General features: G+C 42.7%; 1 protein-coding gene across 1 annotated transcript in view; it reads right to left on the minus strand.

Moving 5' to 3' along the window:
* Positions 1-1,390: 1,390 nt before the first annotated feature.
* ddx10 (DEAD (Asp-Glu-Ala-Asp) box polypeptide 10) overlaps positions 1,391-12,325 on the minus strand; it is a 306,011-nt gene continuing 295,076 nt past the window's right edge. The window contains exon 18 of the mRNA XM_067986115.1: positions 1,391-2,213. Coding sequence (XP_067842216.1) covers positions 2,012-2,213 — 202 coding nt within the window. The 3' untranslated portion in view covers positions 1,391-2,011. The remainder of the gene's footprint in view (positions 2,214-12,325) is intronic.

A 12,325-nucleotide genomic window follows, 5' to 3' on the forward strand; every position in this document is an offset into this window, starting at 1 on the left:
CGGGGGGTATCCCTTGTCTTCAAGCAGCCAGCCCTTACATCTGTCTTGTGCGCGGAAGACGATCAGGACATTGGACTCACGCAAAATGAAGGAATCATGGCAGCTGCCAGGGAATCTGGCACACACCTGCAGAAACCTCTTCCGGTGGTCGCAAATCAGCTGCGCATTGATGAAGTGATATCCCTTTTGGTTGATGAACATTCCTGGCTCATGTGCAGGTCCTCGGATTGCTATGTGTGTGCAATCAATTGCGCCCTGCACCAGTGGGAAGCCAGCCAGAGTGTGGAAACCCACTGCCCTCTCAGTCTGGCTGATGTCGTCACAGGGGAAGTTGATATAGTTGGATGCCCTGGCAAACAAGCCATCTGTGACCTGTTGTATACACTTAGACGACTGATAGACCCTGGTGATGTTACCGGTGGCGCCCTGGAAGGATCCGGAGCCGAAGAAATTGAGGGCAGTGGTGACTTTAACTGTGACGGCCACCACGCCCAGCTCTGCATGAAGGAGCATGCAGGTGTCTGCAATGACCTGGCGACTCAATCTGAGCCTGCGTAGGCACTGCTCCTCAGAGAAGTCCAGAAAGCTCAGCCTCTGCCTGTGGACACTCTCACGTGGGTACTGCCTCATGCAACATCGGCCCCCTCTCTACTCTTCTGCAGGTCCTTGTGGCGCAACTCAGTCTTGTGGACCTGCAACTCACAGAACTGCACGCCTTCTCTGCCTTGGATGGTGATGTGCCTCCTCCTCAGATGTACTGTAGAATAAATCCATTGCACCCCCCATCCTGATGATGTCAGTTTGAGGTGGTCCAAAATGGAGGTAAATATGTGTGAACACAAGAATTGTGAGTGTGAACAAAGGAATCTCAGTCTAAACAGAAAGGACTCCCAGCCAAAGGTTTGTCTGAGAGATCTGATTGCCCTGCTGCAAAAACTCACCTTTTCTTTATTTATGTCTATCACTGGTTTAAAAGGTCCAAATGAGGGCCGACCGCAACTCGCCTCAGTTTCCATGGCGTGTTTCAGAGACCACGGGAGACACGTTCATAAGCAGTTAAAATTACGTGTGTAGGTCAATACACAGTTTCCAGCTTTAAGGACTTTAAATACCTCAATTGGCCCTTTAAATATCATCCTGCCGGCACGGGGCTTCTGGGTTTCAGAAGCGTGCACGCACTCAATCGCGTCTGGGTCAAACCCAGGAAGTCGGTGCATTGGAGCCGAGATACAGTCCCGCTCCGAAATCAGAGAATTTTGACTGCCCACCTGCCCCCAACCCACCCATTCTTGGGTGTTAAAATTTACCCCAAGATCACTCGTAACAACTAGATACATGACCAGGGCTTTGTGTGAATGGAGCAGACTAAATAAATTGTAGTACGTAGCTATCAATTGCACAAATAAAACCTTTTATTTCTTACACATTCTAAGAAAACATTTTACTTCGTCCCCAACATATAGTCTAGAAAACTACTGTAACTTAATAAGCGAATCTCTTAATTTGATTCAGCAGACTTGCTCTTGTCCAGAAATAACAAGTTTATTTCAGTTTCAAGCTACAAGGTAACACCTGTGTGTGTTCATGTTATTTTACTATACAGAAACTGATTGAATGCTTCAATCATACACAATGTGTGCACACAGAAACCTATTAAAACTTACTGATGGCTGACTTAATTTTCTTAGATGCTCTTCATATATGAAATCATTGATAGGTTACTTGGAATTAAAACACTTGTAACAGACTGTCAATTATATAAATCAGGCAATTTAACAAGAAAAGCTATCCAGAAAACCCAAGTGTCATCGTTTACTGATGGGTACAAGATTTTTCCTTGCTGCTGTAACGTAGACCGTGTCTTGGCAGTCATCTACAGATCTGCAGCAACCTGCTCAGAACGCATTCATCACTGTCAGACAGGGTCCACCTGCTCCGGTTTGATTGCAATAACATGAACGTGGCCAGCACAGTAAAAGGACTGACCCAGAAAACCGCCTAGGGATTGCAATTAGTTTCTGCTGTTCAACAGATGAAGCACCAGCTCTTCATCTTCAGCCAGAGAGAGACCTGTGTCCAGTGGCCTGTGCTCATCAGAGTCAATTTCAGGCTTCATTCTCCTCGTCCTCTTCTGAGTTCCTATCATCTGCTCACATTCGTCATGGCTACTGCTGTCATTTCTCTTTCTTTTGAATTTCCCTTCAGCTGGTTTGCTGCATATAAGATAGAGTGATTAAAAATAATCAATAACAGTCTTTAAGCATGGCAATAAATTATCTATATTACAATGTGAATCAATTATTCAATTTGAAAGGTGAATTTCAGCACACTGAAAGGAAGCTAATCTGTGAGTGGCACCAACAAAGTAACCAATATCAGGACTCAGCTATTGCCACACCTGTGAAGAAATTTAATTAAGCTGCTAATTCATTCCTACTTTCAGTTTAGTACAGGCAGACTGACCATGAAATATTGATTTCAATTCATTTGGTCCCACACAAATTTATTGCACTAATAAATTCACAAAAACACATTTATTATACTTTCTGGAGCAAATGCACATGCAATCTGGATTCATTGGCAGTTAATAAAATAATTCATGGTGCAAAATGGATATTCTGGCTGCATTAAATCAGCCTGTTACACTACATCAATGCAAACTGCAATAGGCCTTGAGTTTTGAATATAAAAAGCTATTTTATTCAGTTTCAGATGTTAGACTGTATATTACTGACAAAATATCAACGTCACCCAATACAGGTGCAGTTTTACATGTGCGCTTAGAGAATCAATTCACCATAGAGATACTGCCATCCCATAGAATAAACCACCTGACAGTTTGCTGTGATCTTAACATCTTGCCAAATATAATTTTCTAGTAAAATTCAAACCTTTTTTTAAACCTAAATTTAAATATACACAATCTAGAATAGCTTTGCAACACTGGTTACAATGGCCTGTGAAAGCAGATGCACAGCAAATCTAAAGAAATGTCTCACCTGTAAATAAGTCCAAGACCAACATATTTCCAACTTTTACTTTAATAGAAACTACCACGGCAACTTACAAACAGCACTGTCAAGGACAGCTATAAGACTCTGAAAAACACCAGGCCCAGAATATGAAGCTAAAAGTTTTGGGCTTATTTAATGCCTGCAAGCTCCAGTTTCCACAGGGTACATAGTGGTATGAAGAATGAGGAGAGCCAATATAAACTAAATGGTACAATTTTAAAGGGAGTGCAAGGAGGGAGAGACCTGGGGAGTATGTACACAAACCTTTGAAAGGTGGCAGGATAAGTTGAGAAGACTATTAAAAAAGCATAAGGGATCTTTGGCTTTATTAATAGAGGCATAGAATACAAAAGCAAGGAAGTTATGCTAAACCTTTATAAAACACTGGTTAGGCCGCAGCTGGAGTATCGTGTTCGATTCTGGGCATCACACTTTAGGAAAGATGTCAAGGCCTTAGAAAGGACAGAAGAGATTTACTAGAATGGTACCAGGGATGAGGGACTTCAGTTATGTGAAGAGACTTGAGAAGCTAGGGTTGTTCTCCTTGGAGCAGAGAAGGTTAAGGGGAGATTTTATAGAGGTGTTCAAAATCATGAACGGTTTTGATAGAGTAAATAAGGAGAAACTGTTTCCAGTGGTAGAAGGGTCGATAACCAAGGGACACAGATTTAAGGTGATTGGCAAAAGAACCAGTTGTTGTTATGATCTGGAATGCAGGACAAATTGGATGGCACTCTCAAAGAGCCAGCAGAGGCATGATGGGCCGAATGGCCTCCTCCTGTGCTGTACCTACTATGATACTAATGCAGCCAACCTTCTTCGCATATCCCAGTTTTACACTCGGCAAAGTTGAAGGAATTTTTGAAAAGGTTCAAGGATCAGCAGATTAGTGCTACACTGTTTACTTACTGAAGGCATAAACAACAAACCAGTTAAGAAACCAAACTACACGTCCAACTCTTTTTTTAAACTGACGTACAATCAAACTAAACAATTACTGAAAGCATGTTTCTATTGAGGGCTAAATTTTTCCTTCATTGTTAAAATATATTATTGTGAAGAAGATGGAAGCCAGCACATTGGGGAGTATTTCAAAACTGGAAATGTTCTTTTATTTTGACTTAATTTCCAGCATCCTAAATTGTTAACTTTCCTCCTGTGAAGCCTGGAATAGCCATCATCCCCATTACCACTGAAGTGATCACAAGTATTCACCACGCCTTCTCCAATCACAACTTTTCACAATGAATTCACCAAAGCCACACACAGCTGACACCTCCCTAGCTGTAAATGCTATTGCTGCATTTTCCTAACCTAGATGCATTAATCATCTTTGTTCTCTGCTTAAGCAGCAGGCTACTTATTTCGCATTTAGCATCCACTATGCCTTGTAGAATATTTTATTGAAAGCAAACATTAAGCAAGAATTGCACAGTGGCAAAGTTAAGAAATTAAGCAGGTAAAGAAACTGAAAAAACAATGCAAGATAATTCAATGTTAAAATACCTAAACTGTTCATTTATTTCCTCTGTCCGTAGACTTGAGCTCATCCAAAACTCTGCTGCCCGTATCCTAACTCGCACCAAGTCCCATTCACCCATCACCCCTGTGCTCGCTGACCTACATTGGCTTCCAGTCTGGCAAAGCCTCGAATTTACAATTCTCATCCGTGTGTTCAAATTCCTCCATGGCCTCTCCCCTCCCGATCGCTGTAATCTCCTCCAGTCCTAGAACCCTCTGAGATCTCTGCACTCTCCAATTCTGACCTCTTCTGTGTCCCAATTTCCGTTGCCTCACCATTGGCGGCTGTGTCTTCAGTTGTCTTGGCCCTAAGCTCTGGAATTCCATCCCTAAACCTCTCCACCTCTCTCTCCTCCTTCAAAATGCTCCTTAAAACCTACCACTTTGACCAAGCTTTTGATCACCTGTCCTAACATCTTTATGCAGTTCGGTGTCAAATTGTGTATGATGATGCTCCTGTGAAGTGCCTTGGGACGTTTTACTACGTTAAAGGCACTATATAAATGCAAGTAGCTGGCGTTGATATAATGCTAAACACAATGCCCTGAAATTCTTGGGCTTCAGAGAGCAGAACTGGGAAATATGTTGGGTGGAGGGGCTGGAATCTCCTTTTGTTTCTACCCATGACCAAAAAATTCAATGGGAGTGGGACGAGCAACTCTTGTCCCTTCAGTCCTGAGTCAGAGGTCGAACTGGCAGGATGATGTCTCCACCTGCCAGTTCCAGCTTTCTTGTGGGCCAGCATAAAGTACACTTGCATGGTGCAGACATGCGTACTGTACAAAGATAGAAGGGCTCACGCGATTAACTGCCATTAGGAAAGCGGCAACAGGAGAATAGAGGATTTTTAAAAAGAACTTATCTTTGATGCTGCGGCCTACCCAACGGTTGAGCAGTGACATGCCACTTCAATATTCCTGGCATCCTCCCCACCCTTTTCATTGGGCATGCTATAAATGGCGTGTGCAACTGCCCCCTTTATGTATATAAGCCTGTGCCTGGCAGCCAAAAATCCGGTAGTGGAGCAGGGATTGAAGAGTTTTGACCCCAAAATTTTTAACATACTAAACACACAGTATTCTGGTGGCCCGACCGTGCCCCGCGGGCCACGCCCTGGTGTCCCGACCGTGCCCCGCGGGCACCTCACTTGCTCCCGCACCATTCTCCTCCTTTTATTGTTAAAAATAATATGAGGCAAGAATTTTTATTTTTAATTGCTTTTTAAATACCAGAATTTATATTTTAGGAGGTTACTTTCTTCTATTAACTGTTGCTTAATAGGTAGGTTACTAATTTTTACTTTTTATCCATTTTTAAGTACAAACAGGTATATTTTAGGGCTCCTTTCCTTCTAGCAGCTGTCCAAAAAGTCTATTTTCAGAAACATTTCATAAATTCTATTCATTACTGTATACAGCCTCCACTAAAACTACTCAAATTTAGATAATCCTATTAATTTTAATCTGCTTTTAAATAATGTATATTTTATGAACTTTATTTTACTGCTTTTACTGTTAAGAAGTTGGCTTTTCAGAAGCATTTCATAATATATATGGAAGCAACATTTTTTTTAAACTGTTATGTACTGCACTGACTATTGATATTTATGATTGGAGGTTCAGGCCAGCTCAAACCTTCTGCTCCGCTGATGTCACTCTGCCCCACCCAATCTATCCCGCTCCCAGACCCTCCTCCTGCTCCTTAAAAATACTTCCATCTGCGAATTACAACCTGCCAACTTAAAAATAATTAAGTAACCTTCCCATACCTATTACCAACAATTATTCTACCTTTGCTCCAAATTAATTTATCTTTCATATCTAATTTGTCTACCCTTGTATAATTCCTCTTGTACTGTCAAATCTATGGTCTTTAAATATCAAATTAAAATTAATAATTTATTCCCTGCACCCTAAAACCACAATTAAATATATAATTCTCTTCCAGTTGTACATTAATTTGATAATCTTCCATGTTCAATTCAACACCTCGCTCCATCCCTCACTGTTGCTCAAATCTGTAATTATAAAATTAATTTTCAACCACACCAACCAACATTAAAATAAATTTATTCAGTATCACTACCTGACCCATTTACCAAAAATAAATTATTCATTTTCTATAACTACAAGTTATTTAGTTAAATCTCCACACTTTATTTCATCTGTCACTCTCTACTTTTCTTTCAACACATATAAAACAATTCACTCACTAGTCAGACACTTTAAATAAATATCCTCACTCCCTGTGTGCACTGACAAAGGAGATTGACTAGTTAATATATTAAAAATGTTGGGGGTGCAATTGGTCCTCGTTGCAGCCATTTACAGGTGGAAAACAGATGCAATAAGGTCCAATTTAGGGGCCAAACTCTCGCGCCCGAACCGCATCGGAAACACGTTCAACATCATATTGGTTCAGGCGCTAACAGGTGTTACGACCCTTGAATATGCTAATAAGTGGCTTAATGCCTCTTTTAGGATCCAAACCAGAAATTGGTTTACCCTGAATGTAGCAGGCGCCGGTGGGCCTGCTAAATTGGATTACCTAGTTGATATGCAGCCTAACCAGTGATCCTTAAAGGCACCACTGGAGTTCGCCAACAAAAAGGTAAGTTTTGTAAAAAAAAAACTTAACTGAATGTGGAGTCTGGGGGAGGAGTTTGTCCATGTTTATAATGGGACTTGCCTATGTAAACTCTGATTGAACTATCTGGCCACCGTGTTCCCACAGTTCTCTCAAATTGCTTTCTGGAAATCTGCCATTTTCCCTCAGTAACAAACTACAGGTCATTGCCGGCCACCACACGCCTCTCTCCAGATTGCATCTGGGGCCGTGACTGACGCCCGCAGCTCGCTGGTACTATACCAATGAAGCACCAGACCAATTTACTGTGGTCTAGCTGTCGGCCTCATTAGGCATGCACTGTGTGGGCTGCAGCTGGATCGCGCTTCGATTCAATTTCTGACCATTATGTCTGCGTGCCCTTCCTGTTGTCATGTTTTTGTCACACTTGCGTCAACTTTGTCCATATTTATAATGGGACTTGCCTATGTAAACTCTGACTGAACTATCTGGCCACCGTGTTCCCACAATTCTCTCAAATTGCTTTCTGGAAATCTGCCATTTTCCCTCAGTAACAAATTCCTAATATCTAAAATAAGAATTTAAACAAAATCAAGAGTTGATTACATAAATTCAATTAAAAGATCTCTCCTCAACCATTTTTGAGGTTGAATGATTCTTATATAAAAACTTGGATTCTGCATAAATGATGAAAGTTGAATGTTTTATGAGGTTTTTTTCTGTTTGTTAATGGAAATTTGCATTTATTAAAGACTACATAAATTAGCAAACTCACTAATACTACAATAAATTTTCCACTTCTACATCCCTGGTGCGTGCCAGCACCCGATTTTCTGCCCATTAATTTTAACAAGTTAAATATCTACACTTAAATGCTTGAAAGGCAAGAGTATGAACAAAGGAACTTGCTGATAATGGGATAAAATGATGGTGGGGGTACCTGACATGCAGGAACATTTAGGGGGTGGGGGGGTTGGTGGGGTGCTGCTTGATGGCTCGAAAGGGGCCAACTGTAGTTTGGGTCCCATTCCCCTGGGCCCCACTTCCTCACAAGGGTATTAGACAGTGCTCCATCAACACTGCCAGATCCCTGTAACACCCAGTGTTTCAGAATCCTCTTCCAACTCTTGCTGGACCTTCCTAACTATCCATCCACTACCTTTCTCCTCCTAAAACCATAACCCCCTTCTACCTTCCCTGTCCCCTTGGTGTCTAACCGTGGTCTATTTTGCCTCTTCCCCATAGCCTCTAACTCTCTGCTAGGGAAGTAAAAAAAATGTCATTAGTTTTATAAAGAATAATACGGTATTGCTTAGCAATGTTATCGAGGTAATTTATCTGCAAATAAAATCACTAAGCCCTAATGGATAAAATTATAAAAACTCACGGATGTATTATAGAGCTAATGAAAATACTAATATCTTCACAAACCAAAAGACACAGAAATTCATGGAGAGACCATTGAGAAAAGTTGCTGGGCTGACAAACAGCTACTGCATAGTTTCTGCCTGCACTCAAGCTTTATATGATCGGAAGAACAATCCTCTACCCCTCCCTTCCCAAAGATATTAGTTTCTGAGCAAGCTAGAAGCCTAAATTTATGTCAGGGAGTTCAGAACTGATGCGGGTGGGAAGGGTAGAACGGAGAGAGTAGAGTTAAAGGGAACGTTCTCTGATTGATGGGATGTGACAAGTGGTGTTCCCCAGGTTATTGTGCCATGGGATATACACACACACACACACACACACACACACACACGAGTTGTACATCCAGGTTTGCAGATGACACTAACTTAGGAGGCACAGTAAGTTCTATAGATGGAAGCAGAAAGTTACAAAGAGAAATAGACAGACCAAGGGAGTGGGCAAAACTGTGGCAGATGGAGTTCAATGTGGAGAAGTGTGAGGTCACTCAATTTGCATCTGAGAAAGACAAATGTTTCCTGAACGGTGAGAGACTCTGAGCAGTGGAGGAGCAAAGAGATTTGGGTGTTCATGTGTACAGATCACTAAAAGCTAGTGCAGATACAAAAAGTAAGCAAAAAGGCTAATGGAATGTTGCATTTTATCTCATGGGGAATGGAATACAAAAGTGAGGAAGTTGCACAGAGATATGGTCAGACTGCACCTGGAGTACTACGTTCAGTTTTGGGCATCGAACCTCAGGAAACATACATGATACCAGGGCTTAAAGGGTTAAATTATGAGGACAGGTTACATAAAACTAGTCTGTATTCCCGTGAGTTTAGAAGGTTAAGCAATGATCCAATCAAAATCTTTAAAATGATAAAACGGATTTAATAGAGTAGATACAGAGAAACTATTTCATCCGGCAAGGGAATCCAAAACAATGAGAGCCAGGCCAGTTAGGAGTGAAATCAGGAAGCACTTTTTCACACAATGATTAGTGGAAATCTGGTACTTTCTCCCCCAAAAGGCTGTGGATGCTGGGTCAATTAAACTTTTTGACTGAGATTGTTAAATTTTTGTTACATAAGAACAACAAGGGATATCGATCAATGGCGGGTAAGTGGAGTTGAGGTACAGATCAGCCATGATCTAACTGAACGGCGAACGGGCTCGAGGAGCTGAATGGCCTACTCTTGTTTCTATGAGGACAGACAATGATGGCTGGAGGGGGGAATCAGAGCAGACACACTGATGGAGAGAGGAGGAGGGAAGGAGGAGAAGCAGTCAGTTCACAAAAAGCAGTGGCAAATGTAACCCCACTATTTAAAAAAGGAGGGAGAAAACAGGGAACTACAGACCGATTAGCCTAACATCAGTAGAAGGGAAAATGCTAGAGTCTATTATAAAGGATGTGATAATAGGACACTTAGAAAATATCAACGGGATTAGACAAAGTCAACATGGATTTTTCTTTATTCGTTCATGGGATGTGGGCATCGGTGGCGAGACCAGCATTTATTGCCCATCCCTAATTGCCCTCGAGAAGGTGGTGGTGAGCCGCCTTCTTGAACCGCTGCAGTCCGTGAGGTGAAGGTTCTCCCACAGTGCTGTTAGGAAGGGAGTTCCAGGATTTGGACCCAGCGATCATGAAGGAACGGTAATATATTTCCAAGTCAGGATGGTGTGTGACTTGGAGGGGAACGTGCAGGTGGTGTTGTTCCCATGTGCCTGCTGCCCTAGTCCTTTTAGGTGGTAGAGGTCGCGGGTTTGGGAAGTGCTGTCGAAGAAGCCTTGCCGGGTTGCTGCAGTGCATCCTGTGGATGGTACACACTGCAGCCACAGTGCGCCGGTGGTGAAGGGAGTGAATGTTTAGAGTGGTGGATGGAGAGCCAATCAAGCGGTCTGCTTTGTCCTGGATGGTGTCGAGCTTCTTGAGTGTTGTTGGAGCTGCACTCATCCAGGGAAGTGGAGAGTATTCCATCACGCTCCTGACTTGTGTCTTGGAGATGGTGGAAAGGCTTTGGGGAGTCAGGTGGTGAGTCACTCGCTGCAGAATACCCAGCCTCTGACCTGCTCTTGTATCCACAATATTTATATGGCTGGTCCAGTTACGTTTCTGGTCAATGGTGACCCCCAGGATGTTGATGGTGGGGGATTAGGTGATGGTAATGCCGTTGAATGTCAAGGGGAGGTGGTTAGACTCTCTCTTGTTGGAGATGGTCATTGCCTGGTACTTGTCTGGCGCGAATGTTACTTGCCACTTATGAGCCCAAGCCTGGATGTTGTCCAGGTCTTGCTGCATGCGGGCACGGACTGCTTCATTATCTGAGGGGTTGTGAATGGAACTGAACACTGTGCAATCATCAGCGAACATCCCCATTTCTGACCTCATGATGGAGGGAAGGTCATTGATGAAGCAGCTGAAGATGGTTGGGCCTAGGACACTGCCCTCAGGAACTCCTGCACCAATGTCCTGGGGCTGAGGTGATTGGCCTCCAACAACCACTACCATCTTCCTTTGTGCTAGGTATGACTCCAGCCACTGGAGAGATTTCCCTGATTCCCATTGACTTCAATTTTACTAGGGCTCCTTGGTGCCACACTCGGTCGAATGCTGCCTTGATGTCAAGGGCAGTTACTCTCACCTCACCTCTGGAATTCAGCTCTTTTGTCCATGTTTGGACCAAGGCTGTAATGAGGTCTGGAGCCGAGCGGTCCTGGCGGAACCCAAACTGAGCATCGGTGAACAGGTTATTGGTGAGTGAAAGGGAAATCATGTTTGACAAACCTAATGGGTTTCTTTTGAGGATGCAACTGGTAGAATAGATAAGGGAGAACACCAGTGGATGTGGTTTATTGGGATTTTCAGAAGGCCTTTGATAAAGTCCCACATAATAGTGTGCAAAATTAAAGCACATAGGACTGGCGGTAATATACCGGCATGGATTGAAAATTGGTTAACAGACAGGAAACAGAGTAGGAATAAATGGGTCTTTTTCGGGGTGACAGGCGGTGATTAGTGGGGTACCGCAGGGATCAGTGCTTGGGCCCCAGCTATTCACAATATATATCAATGATTTGGATGAGGGAACCAAATGTAATATTTCCAAGTTTGCTGATGACACAAAACTAGGTGGGATTGAGAGTTGTGAAGAAGATGCAAAGAGGCTTCAAGGTGATTTAGACAAGTTGAGTGAGTGGGCAAATACATGGCAGATGCAGTATAACGTCGATAAATGTGAAGTTATCGACTTCGGAAGGAAAAACAGAAAGGCAGAGTATTATTTAAGTGGTGATAGATTGGCAAATGTTGATATACAAGGGGATCGAGGTATTCTTGTACACCATGATGTGGAGATGCCGGTGATGGACTGGGGTGGACAAATGTAAGGAATCTTACAACACCAGGTTATAGTCCAACAATTTTATTTTAAAATCACACCAGTCACTGAAAGCAAACATGCAGGTGCAGCAAGCAGTTAGGAAGGTAAATGGTATGTTGGCCTTCATTGCAAGAGGATTTGAGGACAGGAGCAAAGATGTCTTACTGCAGTTATACAGGGCCCTGGTGAGACCACACCTGGAGTATTGTGTGCAGTTTTGGTCTCCTTACCTAGGAGCATAGGAACAGGAGTCGGCCATTCAGCCCCTCGTGCCTGCTCCGCCATTTGATAAGATCATGGCTGATCTGTGATCTAACTCCATATACCTGCCTTTGGCCCATATCCGTTAATACCTTTGGTTGCCAAAAAGCTATCTATCTCACATTTACATTTTAGCAATTGAGCGAGTAT

This window comes from Heptranchias perlo, chromosome 6 (genome assembly GCF_035084215.1).
Source record: "Heptranchias perlo isolate sHepPer1 chromosome 6, sHepPer1.hap1, whole genome shotgun sequence".
Classification (NCBI taxonomy): domain Eukaryota; kingdom Metazoa; phylum Chordata; class Chondrichthyes; order Hexanchiformes; family Hexanchidae; genus Heptranchias; species Heptranchias perlo.